The sequence below is a fragment of the Antechinus flavipes genome, chromosome 4, assembly GCF_016432865.1.
Source record: "Antechinus flavipes isolate AdamAnt ecotype Samford, QLD, Australia chromosome 4, AdamAnt_v2, whole genome shotgun sequence".
NCBI classification, from domain to species: domain Eukaryota; kingdom Metazoa; phylum Chordata; class Mammalia; order Dasyuromorphia; family Dasyuridae; genus Antechinus; species Antechinus flavipes.
Window position 1 is genome coordinate 480,065,248 of NC_067401.1, and position 19,050 is coordinate 480,084,297.

The 19,050-nt window shown below is 48.1% G+C and overlaps 1 protein-coding gene across 3 annotated transcripts in view; it reads right to left on the reverse strand.

Moving 5' to 3' along the window:
* KIF2C (kinesin family member 2C) overlaps nt 1-19,050 on the reverse strand; it is a 33,128-nt gene that overhangs the window by 9,289 nt on the left and 4,789 nt on the right. For all 3 annotated transcript variants that reach the window (XM_051999866.1, XM_051999867.1, XM_051999868.1), the window contains exons 5-19: nt 10,812-10,937; nt 10,194-10,316; nt 8,947-9,047; nt 8,442-8,537; nt 8,090-8,144; nt 7,844-8,006; nt 7,261-7,351; nt 6,986-7,049; nt 6,749-6,840; nt 6,236-6,378; nt 4,134-4,338; nt 3,921-4,031; nt 3,411-3,478; nt 3,074-3,185; nt 2,843-2,956 (exon numbers count right to left, since the gene is read on the reverse strand). In XM_051999866.1, coding sequence (XP_051855826.1) covers nt 2,843-2,956; nt 3,074-3,185; nt 3,411-3,478; nt 3,921-4,031; nt 4,134-4,338; nt 6,236-6,378; nt 6,749-6,840; nt 6,986-7,049; nt 7,261-7,351; nt 7,844-8,006; nt 8,090-8,144; nt 8,442-8,537; nt 8,947-9,047; nt 10,194-10,316; nt 10,812-10,937 — 1,664 coding nt within the window. The remainder of the gene's footprint in view (nt 1-2,842; nt 2,957-3,073; nt 3,186-3,410; nt 3,479-3,920; nt 4,032-4,133; nt 4,339-6,235; nt 6,379-6,748; nt 6,841-6,985; nt 7,050-7,260; nt 7,352-7,843; nt 8,007-8,089; nt 8,145-8,441; nt 8,538-8,946; nt 9,048-10,193; nt 10,317-10,811; nt 10,938-19,050) is intronic.

Genomic DNA, 19,050 nt, shown 5'->3' on the forward strand with positions numbered 1-19,050 from the left:
AACATAGGCTTCATATATCCATATATTCATGATATAAAACATCACATCATAAACCAATGGAACCAAGAAATCACCTTTCAGATCTATGGTTAGGGGAAGAGTTCATCATAACTAAACAAGAAATAAAGAGTATCATAAAAGAAAAAATGGACAATTTCGATTACATAAAATTTAAGTTTTTTTCCCAAACAGATCCAATTCAGCTAAGACTAGAAGGGAAAGTTCTTGCAGAAAATTTCTCTGATAAAAGTCTCAGCTCCAGGATCTATCTATCCATCTTTCAAATATTTACATATTTTATATTTCTATAGGGAATTTATTCAAATTTATAAAAAAAAGTCACTTTCAATTGAGAAGTGGTTGAAAGATATGAGTAAGTAGTTCTCAAGAGATGAAATCCAAGTTACTCATATTCATATGAAAAAATGCTTCAATTCACTAATAACTAGATAAATTACAAATTAAATTAACTCTTAAGGTTCTACCTCTCATCCATCTTATTGGAAAAGTTAACAAAAAGGGAAAATGACAAAGGTTGGAAAGACTGCACTGGTTGGTGGAGATGTGCATTGACTCTGGTCCCAGGTATTCTGAAAAGCAACGCACACCACAGTCCAGATGTTACTAACTTGGGGGCATATTATATTGAACCTGGCAACATCACTAGAGAGATCAGGCAGAACAAAGTGCTATGTAATATTTATGGCAGCTCTTTTTTGTAGTGGCAAAAAAACCTGTAAACTGTGTGGATGACAGAACATTGTATATGAGTGTGACAGAAAATGATCATGCTGTGAACTGATGCTGAGTGAATGAGCAGAACCAGGAGATCATTATATACCTCAACAACGATACTGTTTGAGGATGTATTCTGATGGAAGTGGATCTCTTCGATAAAGAGAGCCTTAATTGATCAAAGATGGACAGAAGCAGCTATACCCAGAGAAAGAACACTGGGAAATGAATATAAACTGCTTGCATTTTTGTTTTTCTTCCCGGGTTATTTCTACCTTCTGAATTCAATTCTCCCTGTGCAACAAGAAAACTGTTCGGTTCTGCACACATATATTGTATCTAGGATATACTGCAAAACATTCAACATGTAAAGGACTCTTGCCATCTGGGGGAGGGGGTGGAGGGAAGGAGGGGAAAAATCGGAACAGAAGTGAATGCAAGGGATAATGCTGTAAAAAATTACCCTGGCATGGGTTCTATCAATAAAAAGTTATTAAAAAAAAAAAAAAAGAAAATGATCATGCTGTAATAAGAAATACAGGGGATGGATTCAGAGAAATCTGGAAGACTTGTATGAACTGGTATAGAGGGAAGGGAGCAAAAAAAAAAAAAAAAAAAGCAAGAGAACAAAGAATAACACTGGAAAACTAAAATTTGAAAGACTTAATAAGAATTCCAATCAACCCAATAATCAATCATGTTTCCAAAGAATTCATGATGAAATAGGACTCATTCAAGTCAAAACTGCCAGGAGAGACAAAAATGTAAAACAAACCATATATCTGGTGGACATGGCCAATATGAGAATTAGTTTTGCTTGAATATTTACATCTGGTGCAAGGATTTTGTCCTCCCCTTCCCCATCTCCGACCCCGCCCCCCCAAGTAGGGAGAGAGGAGTTAGAAGGGAAAAAACAGTTTTAAAACCCAGTCTTTTGGACAGAACAATCTTGCCTGCCAGTAGATACCTCTCACTTATCACATTTCACACTCAAGGCCCACATCTCTCTGCTAACAGAAAGGTGATTTGGGGCTGGTTCCTTCCTTCTCAAAAGGGTGCATTATCAGAGATGATTCATGCTGTTACAAAGTGTCTATTGTATTGCCAAGATCACACAGAAAGGGTCTGATAGCTCAGAGGACAATGAAGAGACAGACTACCCTTCCATGCTGTTATTTTCCCAGAGAAGATGAAGGACACGGTCTAGGTGACAGTACTGTTGGGTAGCTTGAGAAGCGGCGGAACGATTGGATCCCAGATTTCCCTGGGATTTGTGCTTAGCCCTGTATAGTTGAATATTCTTTTCAATGATTTGAGGCCCAGAAGTACCTATGTCCATACAACAGAGAACCCAAAGTTGGAGGGAGAGTGAACACACTGGATGACCAGGTCTGGACGGGTTAGCTCATTGGGTCAAATTCATGATGATGATGGTTAAAGTTCACAGAGATAAAATATAAAGTTCTTGACCTGAGATTGAAAATATAAAAGCTATAAATACAGAATGGAGTCCGGGCATGGCAGGCTTGAGAGGAGCTAACACTACCTGATGCTGCATAGGGAAAGACCGTGTCCAGAACGTGGGAGAGCACAGAACTGTGTGGGGTCAGGTCTCCAAGCCACATTTGGGAAGGATGCCAACAGAAAACGCCATGAGAGCCGGCTGGACTGGTGGGAGGGTGGGCTGCGGCTGCCTCTCTGCTGGTGCCCACCATCCTCTCAATCAGGGCTCTAAAATGTGTGGGTTGGGGTGGGGGAGCGGGGGCTTCTTCCCCAGAGAGCAGCAGTCACAGCAGTCTACATGGGGAGGGGTGGGGTTGCTAGCAGAGAGAGAGATTGGGAAAAGAGTTGCCCCTAAGACAGTGGGCCACCTGCCCAGCCAGGGCTTGTTTAGGGGTACAGCAAGAAGGGAGTGTGGCTCAGGACTGGCCAGGCCGGGGGCCCTTGAAGAGCTGGCCTTCTTGCCTTCTTGCCTCTGAGCCAAGTTGCTCCTCTGGAAGACCCTTGATAAGTGTCTGCCTGTCCCCCTCTCCAGGCTGCCGGAGCCCCACACCAGTCAGTCCTTCTGTGGCCTTATTTCTCGTTGCCAGGCTGGCCTGCTCGGTACCTGAACAATCTCCTTGAGCTCCTCGATGGCCTTCTCCTCGAGCTCCCCGATCTGAGTCATGGCTTCCTGGAAGCTGGACATCTGGGACGAGAGCTCCTCTTCATCCGTGGACAGCTGGCCAAGCCAAGGAAGGAGAGGCCCTCGCTGAGCTGCGGGCTCTGCAGGGCCGGGCCAGCCCGGGGCTTCCGCTCCCCCTCCCGTCGCCCAGAGCCCCCGTCTGGCCTGGCTTACCCTGTGGGCGTGATGGGCACTGTCTGAGTTAGGCCCCAGATCTTCCCCCTCCGTCTCCATCTGGGTCTGCAATTCCCCGTTTCCACTGTTGTGAGGGCTCAGCTCTTTGACCCTGCGCAGGGAAGGAGGGAGAAAAGAGAGGTCAGAACTGGCCCTTCTCCCAGACTGACTGGTGGGGGGTGGGAAGGGTGTGGGGGGCATTGGGCCGGGACTGGCACCTCCCCCCTTCCCCACCCCTTGTCCCACGGACCCACCCTCTGTCCCTTGTTTGCCCATTGCCTCCCGAGAGCTCAGGGCCCTCCCCTTCAGGAGAAGCTGCTGCCCGCTGCCCTTGTACCTGTCTGCATATCTCAAGGTGTTCAGAGTATATTCGCAGGAGTTCATCCCTGGGGAGATCATGGCAATCTGGGGAGGAGACAAGGCCCAGGTTACTGCAGAGCCTGGGACTCCCGGGAGGGAAGGAGGACTGGGCCCAGCCGTCCCCTTCTCCCTGGGACAGCACGAGTGCCTGCACTGCCTCACTTCTGCAGGACACCTGCCTTCCTTGGCACCGGTACCACTCCCGAGGGACTCTCAGTCCAACAAGGAGTCTCTTTTCTGGGGCTCCCGGGGATCAGACAGAAGCCCGGGGCCCAGAGGTGCACCCCAGGGCAGGGGCACAAGGGAGACTTGAGGACGGGAGGCGCGTGGATGGGCCGGGGCGGCCAGCAGTGAGCAGGCAAGGCTGCCCTGGGAGCCCAGGCTGCAGGCAATGGCCAGCTTGGCCTGTGAGCAGGGGAAGGGTTCCAAAGTGTGGGTGAGGGGCCCGGGCACCCCAGAGGTGTGTCCATGGCACCCTGGGCCTTACCATGCAGGTTCTGGAGTTTTCCCCAATGAAGGAGTCCCGGAGCACCTGGGTCAGCTTGCTTTCCCGGAACGGTGTGTGTGACTTATTCTGCCCCAAAGCCCGAATGCATTCCTATAGGGCAGAGGGAGCCATGAGTCCTGGGAGCCCCTGCCCCCACCTGGCAGAGGGCAGTCGGGGCCCAGGGGCCGCACTGCCCTGGCCTCTGGCCTCTACCTTCAAGGCCAGCAGGCTCTTATTGATCTCGGCCCCTTCCATGCGGGTCTGCCGGTCGGCACTGGACGTGTCGGCCCCTCTCTCGTTCCCGGCCAGATCCACCAGGGAGAACTTGCCGTGCAGCTTCCCTTTGGCCCGGAGCAGGATCTGGAAGCAGGCATGGGATCGGGAAGAGCTGGCGTTGGCAAACGTCTGCCCTGAGGTCCTAGGACATAGGAAGGAGCGCATTAAAGGGTGCCAACCTCCCTGGGGCTGCTCAAGGGAGAGATCAGAGACCACATTCAAGGAGCCTGTGCCTGCCCGCATGGCAGAATGGGGGCCAGGGCCACCGCAGTGTCGTTTGGTCTGTGACCTCCAGCCCCTGGACCCCTCTGCTCACCCGAGCCATCAGCACTCCCTCCACTTCTCTCCATCTCCATCCTTTGGTGAATGGCTCAACCCTACACCAGTTCTCCCGAACCCCAGGCTTTCTTGTCACATTGTCCATCATACCCAGCCCTGGCCCAGCCTCCGGGCCATGGGTGCTACCATGTGCTGCTGGATGAAGGCAGAGAAAATCACCCTCGGATTCCGCTGGGTCTATTGTAGATTAGAACCTGCTTAGCTAATCCCTCTCCCACTCTGCACAGAGGCCCTTCCAAACCTGCCTCCTGTTTTACAGTAAAAGCTGAGGCCACTTGTCACGAGCTCCCCAGTGCCTCTCTCCTCCCACATGCTACCCCCTCTTCTCTCACTTATTTTTGTGCCACCCCCTCTGTTCTCTCCACAGGTGCCAAAGATCTCTTAACAGCTACAACCAGAAGCCTTTTCTCTGTCCTCTTCCTCCTTGACCTCTGACCTCACTGGTCACTCTCTCTTTTGTCTTCTGTCCAGCATTTCAGGACCTCCCCCCTCCCTCTCTGACTGCTCCCTTCTCCATCCCCTTTGCTGGATCCTCCCCAGATCCTGCCCTTGGACCCCTCCTCTTCTCCCTCTGGGTCACTTTGCCCAGCGATCCCATCAGCTCCCGGGCGTCGAGCAGCCATCTCTATGCTGGTGACTCTCAAATCTACGTCTCCTGCCCCAGCTCTGCTGACCTCCGCTCTCAGGCCAACTGCCTTTCAGAAATCTTAGACGGGACCGTCCGACAGACTTCTTGAATCTGAAATTAAATATCTTTCCCCCAAACTTCCCTAGTACTTGTGGAGGTCACCAGTATCCCCTCAGACATGCCCCCTCTCCCTCCTCTCTTCTGCTACTCTCCCCACCCCCGGCAGGCTTTCTGCACTTTATACCTGGACTACAGCACCAGCCTGTGGGAGGAGGAGGAGGGGTCTGCCAGCCTTAAGTCTCTGCCCACTCCAGGCTGTCCTCCATTGGCCACAAATGTGACTGTCCTATAACACGGGTGCAATCATGTCACCTTCTCGCTCAATAACTTGAATGGCTCCCTAGTGTCTTCAGGATGAAATACAAACCATTCCATCTGGTGTTCTAAGCCCTTTCTGACCTATTTCCTCCCCTCCTCCCCTTTCCAGTCTTCTTTACCTGGCTCCCTGTACTTTTACATCGAGTGACGCTGGCCTCCTGGTTGCTCTCCCCCCTCCCCCCGACCCTGCATCTCCTGGCTCCTGGCCTTTTCTCAGGCTGTGTCCTCTGCCTGGGATGCTCTCCCTCCTCATCTCTGCCTCAGGGATCCCCGGTTTTCTTCGGGTTCCAGCTAAAATCCCACCTTCTACACAAGCCTTTCATCTGTCTTATTTCTACTGCCTTCCTTCTGTTGGTCATCCCTATTTATCCAGCTTGTGCCGTCTCCCCCTTTAGAGTGTAAGCTCCTTGGGGGCAGGAGCTGTCTTTTTCCTTTCTATGTTTAGTGCTTTGCCAGGTACATAGCCAGTGCTTAATAAATGCTTGAATGCTAGACAGGTGCCACCACAGAAGTGCCTCCTACACCCTGAAAACCAGGAGAGATTCCCACCTCCTGCCTAACTACAGTGTCCAGGGGCACACAGAGGAGTCCAGTGAAGGACGGAGGCCTGAGCTCCCCTGGCCCAGTAGCCAGCCCCATGCCCCCATGACCCCAGTCCTCCCTTGGCCATGTGACCTGCCCACCTTCCCCTCACCTGCAGGCGCTTCCTGTCTCAATCATCCTGATGACATCATCTGCTGAGTTCACAAGGTGCTCTTGCAGCCCTACCACCTGCACCTGTTGCTTGCCATCTTCCAGCACCCTAAGCTTGGCCTTCTTGTTCAGTAGGTCAAAGAGCTACAGTGGGGAAGACAAAGAGGGCTCAGCTGACAGAAATGGCCTATGGGTATCACATCTTCCTCCCTCCCCCCACTCCTCTTCCTCCAGGGTGTTTTGGTCCTCTAGGGAAGGAAGCTAGGTCAGAAACAAGAATAGCTGGAAGAAAACCCCCATGAGGAAAGCTTGGTGCCAGGCCAAGAAAGAGGCTCCCTGCCAGGTGAACAGCTCTTTGGTGAGCAGGCCTGGTCTCCAAGCTCGGGGAGCGATGAGCTGGTTTCTCAGGGACTCCCTGACTGGGTGATCTTCCCTTGGCTCAACACTGATGGGAAGGGATAGAGGGACTGAGCAGAGCAGGCTCCCTGACCCGCTTCCTTCCCCATTTACTGACCTTCCCATTGTAGATCTCAAAGAAGGTCACGTAGACTTCCAGGCCGAGGTTTTTGTATCGGGGCTGATTCTTTAGCAAGAAGACATCTCGTGCTAGAGGGAAGAAAGGGAGGCAGGAAGGAGGAACGGCCTGGATGTAGCCTTCCTTCCTGTCTCAGCTAGGAGGGGAAAGGATGCTCTGAGCTAGGAGGAGGGAGCTCGGCTTGGCCTCCAGAGGTGAGGCTTCTGTGGGACTTACAGGCAAATGCGTAGATGCCCTTGGATGCATTCTGGTTTTTCCCAGAGAAGTCACCGCCCATCGTCTGCAAAGACAAATAGCAGCCTCATCAATTGAGGGGCCACACCCAGGACCCAGCACAGATGAGGTCTTCAACAAGAGACCAGCATCCCCTCGCGTCCCCTCTTGTCCCCCCATGGAGACACTTCTCCTCCCGTTGAGCCCCAAGAGGAAGACAGCACTCTGGGAACGCTCCCAGGCTAGGCTCTGTCCACAGGGTCCTTCACATGACTCACATGGGTTTTGCCACTGCCTGTCTGGCCATACGCAAAGCAGGTTGCCTTTCCTCCTTCGAAGATCGTCTGTACCAGTGGCCTGGCTGTGAACCTACAAAGAAAGAAAGCTGGGGGCTGGGGACGAGCCACTGGCACCTGAAGCACATTCTGATCCCTCTGGCTGGGTCTGACAAAAATGCATCTTAACTGCCTCCCCAGGGCTAAGAGGTCACTAGGTTGGCAGACCAGGAAAGCCCCAGTGTCACATCAGAGCCTGGCTGTGGAGTGGTCAGCAGCAGAGGGCTGCCTGGAAAGGCCTTTCAACCCTACCAAAAGCCCTGACAGGACACTGGCACCTGCTGCCTCCTTGGATGGTACAGGAACATCCCTCTTGGGCACCCTGGCACAGGGCTCGAGGCCAGAAGCCAGCCACTTCTTTGCTGGCTGCCAAATCTACGGGCAGGACTTGAAACTGGACAATTTGTGTGGAACAGGAAAGGAAATCAGTCAGACGCAGCACAAGCCCATGAACCCAGCATGGGGTCGGAAGGCCTTGAACTCCCCAAATAGGGAGGGCCTGAGGCTTTGCTGGGAGGACCCCCACCTGTAGACAACCTCATTGGACGCCGTTTCATCGAAAGCAAAATCGAAGCGGAACGCCTGGTTCTCCAGGTACTTGGTCAGGTCCACTTTGAGCTTAGGTTCATGAACTAGGAGGAGGCATTTGCTGGGAACCGAGATCACATCAAACTCCTTCTTGGCTAATTCTGCAAGGGGAAAGCACAGGTTTGCAGGCCCAGAAGACTGCTGAGGACGCACGCGTGTACGTGCCCAGTGTGGCAGGGCTTACCTTGCTTATTAAGAGGGCGTTTCCTAACACAGACACATATCCGATGCTCCTCTATCTGCAAGGGGGGAGGGATGACAGAAAGACAAGCCATTCAGGACCCCAATACCTGCCTGCGTTCACTGCCTCCCCCAAAGCTGGACCCCAGCTGCACTCTCCATTCCCACACGAGCCTGGGAAAATCCTGCTCCTGGTCCCCACCTCTGTCCACATGCTGCACTGGGAGGCAGTTCATAGAAGGCCTGAGTCACGAGTGGACCGCTCACACACTCCCTAGGCCCCAGCAAGGTTGGAAGCGGGAAGGGAGATGGGGTGCAGCATGGCTGCTGTCTGGCCTGTGGCCAATCACACTTACAGGGTCAGTCATAGTAAGTCTCTGACAGTCCAGAGTAGCTCGGAACTCCTTAATCATTCGTGCAAACTCCCAGTTGGGCAGGCTGGTGTCGTATTCCTGTGGGGCAACAATGATGGGAGAGGGACATTGTGGGCAGAGTACTGCAAAATAACCCCAAAGTGATCCCAGGCCCAGAGGTAGGGGGACCCCAAAGGGCTCAGGATTCGTGGGTGGGGGGAAAACCTCAAAGGGTTCAGGGCCTACAGGCAGAAGGGAAACTCCAAAGAGCTTAGGACCAAAAGGCATGGGTGATAACCAAAGGATCCTAACAAAGGTTAGGACCCCAAACCAACAATCAGACCCAACAGAATTAGTTCTGATTCAAAGCAGAGATGCTCAACTAGGACTCACTGTGTCCAGGCCATATGAGCCCCAATACAGGGCTACCTATGGTTTCAGACCTCAGCTAGGATGGGTCTGGATCCAAGGCCTAAAGCCCACCCCCAGCCTGGCCCCAGGAAGGCACCTGTGCCCGCTTGATCCGCATTTCTGAGTTCTGGGCCCTTTTTTCTTCTCTTTTTGTCTTCATTTTTTCCATTTCCTTCACTAAGCACGACTTCCTTCGAACTAGGAAAAAACCCCAGCCCATCATCACTTGTTGAGAACTTGTTTCCCACAGGTGTTTAGCCAAAGCTCTGTGGGCTGGGGCAGTTGGGCCTCCATCAGCTCTGTCCCTCCCAATCACCCCATCATAGAGTCAAGAGGTCACTTCAGAACAAAGCATGGAATCAAACCACAAGCTTCTCTCCATCTCAGCACTTCTGGGGTACTTTGTGCCAGTCATCTCCTTGCAGCCCAGCTGGCTACAGACTTCCTAGTGCATCACTTCTGGGCTTGGAGCTGGGAGAGGAAAGGCTCGCTCACCAGGGACTGTAGAACCCGTGCCCTCTCGCCTGTGTCTCCCATCCTTACTCCTCACTCACCCAGCATGAGCCTTCTCTGCCCCACATCTGCTTTCCCTGCCTAGCACTGATCCTCTGCCCCTAGAGTTGTCTTATAGGAGACACCATCTGGTACTTGTTTTTCTGAGGCTAAATGTACGTATAGCAAGAAGAGGTCTTTTCTCCTGGCAAACCAGGCACCCTTCCCCACTGCCCACTGAAAGCCTTCTTGGGCTTCTAGGCTCAGGGCAGGGACTTCCTTCCTGGGCTCTGTCTCCTCAGCTGCTTCGAGACCACATGAGCTCACTCACTGTGACCTCCCTGACATTCTTCCTTATTTGGGGACAGGATGTAATAGTAGGTCAGCCCCTTGAAGGCAAGGGCACAGCTTTCCTTTTGGGACCCCTAGCGTGCTGTACCAGATTATTTGATTTGTGGCCCTTCGAAAATGCTGCCCGACCCCACCCCATCGCCATCCCCTGTCACCCTATGAGAGAAGGGCATTGGTCTTTTCCCAAAGGGTCTTATGAGCGAGAGGGTCTCAGCCTGCCCATTATGGACAGTGCCAGGAGAATCAGAGAACCGTGAGCCAGCACTGCAGCCAGCATCCCCTGGGACACACACAGCAGGGCCAAGGCCTGCCAATTGCCACCTATGATGCTCCAGGAAGAAAGCCAGACACACCTATGGTATGTCTCCATGTAGCCCCACTCAAAGAGCGGCACTGTAAGGTGCACCAAAGCCCAGTGTGGCTTGTCCCCCTGCCATGCTGCCCCCTCCCGACCCAGTCATCCTTCTAAGTACAAAGGGTCCTGCCAACCTCTGGGGCTACCTGAATTTGCTGGGTTGGCAGCAGAATTGCCTCGGATGGAAGACGTCTGTTCTTCTGCAGCTTCATTAACAGTTGCCAGTGGGATTTCGCTCATGCCAACGCGGGGGGCACGAGGGAGACCCGCTAGGGAGGGGGAAGAGATAAGGATTGGCAGGAGCCTGATACCTGCTCCTGGGCACAAATGTGGCAGGCCCAGCACCTGACTCTCTGGGCCCAAGGACAACCAATAGTACTTGAAGTCCAGGTTCTCTCCCTTCCCACCTTCACACACTGGCCGCTCCCCAATCTCAACCATCAACTTCAGGCCCCTTTCTCCTAGCCACCCTTCTGCCCTCAGACTGATGCCCAAAGCCAAACACTCTGCCCAGTAAAGTCCCAACGCTCGTCCTTCAAGGTCTCAATACTGGCCTCCCCCTGCTGAACTGGCCTGCCAGTTCTCTCATCCCACAGGAGGAGCAGGGGACGCCTCAGCCTCAGAGACGCCTCCAGCTGGGGCCCTTGGGGAGGGGAGAGGGCCAACAGGGAAGCCACACCCCCGAGTCCAGGTGCACTCATTTGCCTTCCTACTTATGCCAAAGAGGGGACAACAGTCCAAGCCAGGCTGTGTTTGTCACTTACTGGGAATTGTGAACTGGCTCCTGGTGTTGGCGGCCGTGGAGGGGTCGACTTCCATGTCATTCTCCTGAGCCATGAGCCTCTGAGTCTCCGAGATGGCAGACATCCTGGTAGAACGGCCACGCAGAGCTGGAGGAATGAAAAGCCCAAGACAGCCGATGAGAGGGAGAAGGGGGAATGATAGCACAGGCTGCAGGGAGGCCGAAGGACCCACATTTCCTCTGTCTGCAAAGCCAGGAGAAATGAACAAAATTCAGGTTGCCCTGAAGCTCACTGTACTGAGGGTCTCTTCCGCTCCTCCCCACTCTCCAGCACTAGGATTGGGGAGGGGGGGAGAATAAAGGAAGATAAAGGGGGAAGTAGCATCAGTGAGGGGGTGATTTAGACTTTTCCTTATCCTTATCAGAAGGTGATTCAGCTGGGAGATACTGAGAAATCACTGGTTTTAGGATCAGAAGAACATCAGCAGCCAGTTAGGCCAACCTATACCCAAAAGGTATCCATAGGGCAGGATCCCCAAGAAGCAGTTATTAGACTTCTACTTAAAGATGGGCACAAATCGCACCCTTGGATGATACTGCCCTCTGGATATTGCTCCCTCAGACATGGCCTCCAGGAACTAAAAGGAGAAAAGTGGGGTAAAAGGAAAGGGAAATACTCAGGGCAGGTTTGGGGGCCCCACTCCCCTACAAGGGTTTCTAGCCAGGCCCTGGAGTTCAGCACCACTGAATTCTGCAGGCCCCCTACCACAGAAGACAACAGCCAACCAAAAGCCAGGCCTACTGACTGGGACCCTCGGAGGTCTTAGTCTGCAGGTTAAGGACAACCTCACAGGCCTCTGTACCATGGAACATGTGCCCAACTCAGTTAGGGGGTGGCGACAGAAGACCATAGCTCCTTATCCAAAAGGGATGGTAACATGTAAAGCGCTGACCTCCCAGCCCTTTGTATATAGGGGCAATGGTCACACAAGAGGCAGCAGAGAACAGTGGACTACCCAAAGCTAAGGTCATCTGACACTTACTGGCTGTGTGGCACTTAACCATTAAACAATTCCCCTTTATATAAAGTCAATGAGAAGATGCCAGTTTCCATTAGTTGAAGCAGTTTTCTAGACACTGAAACCACAATTCCAAGCTCTAGTTCATCCATATTCCCATGTGGAAATCCAAGACCAAAGTCTGGGAAGTCAATGGAGGAACAAACAGAAACATAATCTTTATGACCAAAGAATACCAGAGCCAACCATTTCAAGCTATCCGGGCTTTGGATAGAAAGACAGCAATGGACCAAGATAACTGTATAAATATGTATACATATATTGTATTTAACATATACTTCAACATATTTAACATGTATTAAGACTACCTGCTAGCTAGAAGAAAGGGTGAGGGGAAGGAGCAGAAATATTGGAACAGAAGATTTTGCAAGGGTCAATGTTGAAAAATTACCCGTTCATATGTATTGTAAATAAAAAGCTATAATAGAAAAAATTAAATTAAAAAAAAGAAAGATAGCAATGAAAGAAATACTCCCCTTGCTTTCCCCCTTTCACAAGCCTTTCATGGTAGCAAAAGGTGAAGGCATGGTGGGCATCTTAGCCAAAGATGATGGTCTATTGCAGAACTGATGATCAGGAAGAAGGGGGATGGGGACAGACACATGCCTCCTCTTATTCCACACCCTCTGATCCTAGGAATCAGTTTTTAGCCAATTCAGAGAAAGCGCTGGTGTCCTAAAAAGTTCTTTAAGAAAAGTTCGGTTAAGAAGAGTGGAATGAATACAAAAACTAAATTCTGTTGCAACAAGTGTGTCTAATGGAGAAAAAAGGAGAGTTACCTGGAGAATGTTGTTAAGATATACAAGGTACCCATCAGCTTAGGTTTGCAAAACTCCAAACTCGGCCTACCAGGAACAGAAAGTGAATGTATTTCATTTGTACGGTCACATCCCAATAAGTGATGTGCCAAATGACGAAGCAGAAAGAGCACTGAAGGAAAAAATGGGGAGAGTAGCTGGGCTGTATTGAGGCCCTAGAGGGGACTGGTCAGCAATACACATTTTTTGATGGTACAAGGCACCATAAAAGAGGGGCAGAAGTCCCAAGTACTCGGAAGAAAACCGTTATGAAACCTCAGACCTTACACCAAACCAAGGTGACAGAGATGAGTCTCAGGAACAGCCTCCCAGTTTCTATAAACATCTCCAGAAGCCTACGTGAGGTCAGGGACAATAAGAAGGACATGCTGTAGCCACTCATATCATTACAGCCACAATGAGACTACTGAAAGATGTGGAGATGATGAGAAGAGCCTGCCATCCTTATTTTGTTCATAACAAAAACGAATGAATAAGTCTTTGAATAGAAGAAAATGATGTTTAAGAAGGCTCTCCCTCAACCAGATCCTCAGAATCATACAAAATTTCTTGGAAGAGGCAATAAGGTAACTTATGGACAAAACACTGCAAAGACCACATCAGACAAAACACTGACTTAGGCTCTCACTAAATGTGCTTTTAGCTGCTTGTACAGAAGGGTCTAGCACAAAATCCAGATGAACCAGTGACTGAATAGAAATGACAGTCTTGTTTATGGATCACGCCAATCTCAAAGAGAACTCTCATTAATCACTAAAAGGATTAACCTTTTAGTCACCGGTGGAGTTGTGAACGCCATCAGGGGGCCGCTCTGGTAGAGGAGGCTGTGCAACTGGATGGATAAGCCACAGAGCGGGTTCCTGTGGATTTTGGACAGACTCTTACAACAATACTACCCAGCTGGCAAGGCCTGGAATCTCAGCCTCCAAAGGATTTAAGGTATGGCTGCTCACAAAAAGGCCATGGAGGCCAGCTGGACACCAGCAGGTGGCAGCACTCTACCAATCAAGAAAGATGCTAGACTAACACCAATAAGAGAAGACAGAAATGGAAGAAATTAAGATAATGAGGAAATAAAACTATCACTTTGCAGATGATATGATAAGATACTTAGTGAATTAAAAAATGAGAATCAACTTCAGCTAAGTCGCAGGACATAAAATCAACCCACAGAAGTCATCAGCTTTTCTATATATTATGAACAAAGTAGGAAGAGGCAAAAAAGAAATTCCATTTAAAATAATTGTAGACAATATAAAATACTTGGAGGTCTACCTCCCAAGTCAAACCCCCAGAAACTATATGGATGCAACTACAAAATACTTGTCATACAAATAAAGTCAAATCCAAACAACTGGAGAAATAATAATTGCTCATGAGTAGGCAGAGCTAATTCTATCTAAAAATTTACTAATTCAGTGCCATAACAAACTATCAAAAAATATTTTACAGAGCTAGGAAAAATAATAACATAATTCTTCTAGAAGGTCAAAAATATCAAGGGAATCATTGAAGAAAAATGTGAAGAAAGGTGGCAGTACCTAGCAGTACCAAATTTCAAACTCTATTATAAAGTATTCATCAAAACAATCTAGTATTATTATACATCTCTCAGATTAGCTAAAATGACAAGAAAAGAAAATGATAAATGTTGGAGGGGATGTAGGAGGACTCTAATACATTGCTGGTGGAGCTGTAAACTGACCAACCATTCTGGGGAGCAATATGGAACTATGTCCAAAGGGCTATCAAACTGTGTATATATCCTTTGATCCAGCAGTGTCTTTACTGGGCTTGTATTACAAAGAGATCATAAAAAAAGGGGAAATGATCCACATGTGCAAAAATGTATGCAGCAGCCCTTCTTGTGGTGGCAAGGAACTGGAAAATAAGTAGATGCCTATCAATTGGAGAATGGCTGAATAAATTATGATATATGAAAGTAATGGAATATTATTATTCCTTAAAAAATGATGAACAAGCTGATTTTTAGAAAGGCCTGGAAAGATTTGCATGAACTGATGCTGAGTGAAATAACAAAACCAGGAATACATTGTACAAATAACAGCAAAATTGTAAGATGATCAACTATGCAAGACTTGTTTCTTCTCAGCAATTCTGTGATCCAAGGCAATCCCAATAAACTTTGAATAGAAAACAGCCAGAGAGAACTATGGAGAGTGAATGTAAATCAAAACATGTGATGTTCACTTTTTCCTTCTTCTTTTTTTTTCTATTTTTTTCTTTTGTGGTTTTCCTCTTTTGTTCTGATTTTTCTCTCCAAACATGATTTATAAAAAAAGGCTTATTTTAAAAAATGAATGTGCATGTTTAATTAGAAAAAAATAAAAATATGTATCTTAGAGGAAATTTAAAAAAAAAAAACTTGGGAAGGCTCATAGGAACTGATACAAAGAGAAGTAATCAGAATCAGGAGAATATTATTGTTTGATAATCAAGTGAATGCCTTAACTATTCTGATCAAGACAATGATTCAAAGCAATTCCGAAGGACTTATGATGAAAAGTGCTATACTTCCAGAGAAAGAACTGATGGATTCTGAATACAGATCAAAGCATTCTTTACTTTTTTACTGTGCTTTCTTTTGCAACACAGCTAATATGGAAATGTTTTACTTCACATCTATAGTCTATATCAAATTGTTTGCTTTCTTAAGAAAGGAGAAGAATGGGGAATTTGGAACTCAAAATTTGAAAAATAGAATGTCCAAAAAATTTTCTTACATTAAAAAAAAAATCAAACCAAATGAGAGGAAATAAAAAAAAAGATACTAGATACAGACCCAAAGAGGATCCTGCCTATAGAGGCACTAGACAAAGAGTATACTGAAGCCAGCCAATTCTAATAGATTTTTGATGGAGAGAGCCATCTGCATCCAGAAAGGGGATTGTGGGGATTGAATCTGGATCACAACATAGTTTTTTCACCTTTTTTTTTTTGCTATAGAACTAGAAAAAAATAACATAATTCTTCTAGAAGAAATTCAAAATTATCAAGGGAATAATAGAAGAAAAACTCATCAAAACAATCTAGTACTACTACATATCTCTCAGATGGGCTAAACTGACAGGAAAAGGCAATGATAAATGTTGGAGGAGATGTGGGAGGACTCTAATGCATTGCTGGTGGAGTTGTGAACTGATCCAACCATTCTGGGGAACAATTTGTAACTATGTCCAAAGGGCTATCAAATGGTACATATGTGTTGCTTGCCTTTTATTTTCTTTCTCATTTTTTTTCCTTTTTGATCTGATTTTTCTTGTGCAGTGTGACAAATGTGGAAATACGTATAGAAGAATTGAACATGTTTAACCTAAGTAGAATTGCTTGCTGTCTAGGGAAGGGGATGGGGGAAAAGGGAGAAAAATTTGGAACACAAGATTTTTGCAAGGGTGAATGTTGAAAGCTATCTTTTCATATGTTTTGAAAATAAAAAACTACCAAAAAAAGAAAAAAGAGTACACTAAATCCAAGTACAGAAACAAGCAGCAAGCAGGTGAACTGAGAACAATCCACAAACTGCAGCTTAATCCTTTGTCGGAATCAGGTACCTTTGGGCCAAGTTGGGGGGATGACAAGACAAACTGAGAAAAATATCAGGATGAGATAATGATACTGGAGAAGCCAACAAGACTTCCTTAGGATGAGAAGGTTGGGTGGCCCTCTGGACTGTCCTCAAAGACTTCAAGTGATTAGAGCTGGACCAGCATTCCTGGATCCTAAAAACACTTGACATGATTTCTGGGGAAAAAAATCCCAGATTGGCAGTTTGGTGTAACGGATAAACAGCCTTGGAGTCAGGACCACCTGGTTTTAAGCTCTGCTTCTAACACAAACCTCTTGAGCTTTCAGGCAAATCTCCTAGTCTATGGTGCAGAGGTGGTGCCAATCTGCCTTTGGAGAGGAAGTTTGCTCACTCCCAGCTAGCTCTCTACATCAGAAGAATAAAATCTAGTCCAAACCAAAATTAGTCTAGCCACTTCAACCAAAATTTCATGGAGAAAGGGAGTATCATTGTAGAACTGGACAGGCTAAAAAGGGGGAAGGCAAGGGAGTCGAATCCTCAACATAATGATGTTGAATCTTGGCAAATTATTATTCTAAGGGCCAGATGAGGAGAATTTAGAAAGAGAAGCAGTAACAGTTATTAAGCAGGGAGTCCTTAAGAAAGAAAACTGATTTTTTTTATTGATAGGATTACCAGGGTCAGCAGATCCAAAGTATTATCTCCAAATCTCTGCCAGGAATGCTAAGATATGAACAAAATGTTTACATAGATAGATAAGTTCTATCTATATAATCATCATCAGTGGATCATTGCCCAACAAGAGAAAAGTCTTCAGATAGGAGTCTAGGACCTCTCTTCACTACACTGTTCTTGTCAACATTGTTAGTTAAGTCACTGCTGACTTAGAGGAAAACATAGATACTTGGTTAAACTTTGCAGATCACACAAAGATTGAGGAAATAGCCAGTGCTAGTAAGATAAAGTCAAGCTCCAAAGATCTCAAAGTGAGAAGAATGGGCTGAATCTTAACAGAGACTAAACATAAAGGTTGTCCAAGGAACCTTCAGGAATACAAGATAAGGGAGGTAGGGATAGTGCACGCTGAATGGGACAATAAAATGCCAAGAGCCAATAAGTTCTTTAATGCACCAAGAAGAGCAGTTCTCAGAAGAGAAGGTAGGGCAATAGATAAAGCACAGATCCTAGAGTCAAGAGACCTGAGTTTAAATCTGGCCTCAGATATTTAACACTTCCTAACCCCAACTACTTAGCACTTGGGGGTGCAAATGAAATAACTGGGGATAATATGTAGGGCTGGCACATGCAAGAGAACTCAGCTTGAGGTGGAAGTGGCCAAGGCAGATGTATAGGAAATGGGTTTCCTTGAGAGGTCCAGAGCCCCATATCATGGGATGTTGGTCTGTGGGTCAACTCTAGAGGACCAGTCAGGAGGGTTACAGAAACGATTGGCCTGGGAAGCCCTGAGCTGCCTTCCAGTGTGAGACACTATAATTTCCTCAGCTAGCAGCATCTGCTCTCCAAAGGGGCCCGATGACACGTATCTCATAACTGTTCACAGTGTCCACTTATGTGGAGTAAGATGATCTATGGTAGATCAGAAATGAGAAATATGTTGGAGACTGAATGTGCAGAGATGATAGGATTTTACCGGGGAATTCCCACTACCAAAAAATATATATTGCAACTAGTCAATGGGATTCGGTCGATTAGCAATTGCCATGGCCCCAGAGTACATGAATGCCGGGCAGGAGGATGGGAATCCATGACTAACCACTCAGTCACACCACCTCTATGAAGGTTTTACAACTTAAACAAAAAAACTCCAGACTAACAGACAGCCTAAAGCTCCAGACAGGGCTCAAGGGAACTGGGAGGAACTTCTTCTTGGGGTTCTTTGGTTAGGGGGGACACAGGCATTTCTTACAAGGCTTTGAAATCTCCCCTAGACAATCAATGCTGTCCCCACAAAGAGTGCTTTTAGCACACTGACACATCAACTATGCCCATGGAACCAAAATGACAAGACTCCTAAATTCCATTAAACCCCCCACCCCCGCAAGAAAAACCAGTTCTCAAGATTTCCATCCCTTTCTGTCAACACCATTTTTTTCAGGCGGCTGTGAGCAGTATTCTCTGGTCATAAAGATGTTAACAGTGAGAATCCATGACAGGATGGTCAACAGACTTAGAAATACACCACATTCCCCAGCCTGACCTTCTGCCTGGAGGGAGCCCTCTTTCCCCCACACTCCTGTTGGCCCTCCCAACAACCCAAGCACAGAGAGACATTTAGAAAGCAGAGATGATGCTGAGCAATGAGAAGAGCAGAATGGCACCAGCAAGGAGGAGGTCAGGGCCAGACACTACCCCTCCCTTCCCTACTCCCCAAAGGCTGGTTCTTTTGTACTCCTCAAAGTAAAGGCTGCTCTCCTAACCTCCACCTTGGCTCTCTGGCTTCCCTGAAGACTCAGTCCGAACGCCCCTTCCCCCAGGAGGCCTTTCCCAAGCCCCTTGCTTGGCAGTGATCTATCTAGGACGGACAGAGCGATAGGTGGTGTGTCCCCCATGAGGATGTAAGCTCTAGGGGGACAGACCCGTTTCTGCTGTAGCCATTAATCCCTGCTTGAGGCCAGTCAAACGGAGAGGAGAGCCCAGAGTTTGGTGTCAGGCAGTAAGGGGTCTCCAGTGAATGCACTGGGTTCCTGGTCAGAGAATGACCACAAGGACTTTCCTGCCAGGGACAGAGGATCCAGCGCTGTCCGTGCAGAAGCCACCGCCCCACAGTGGTTGATGGCGGCAACTAGTGAGCGGCGG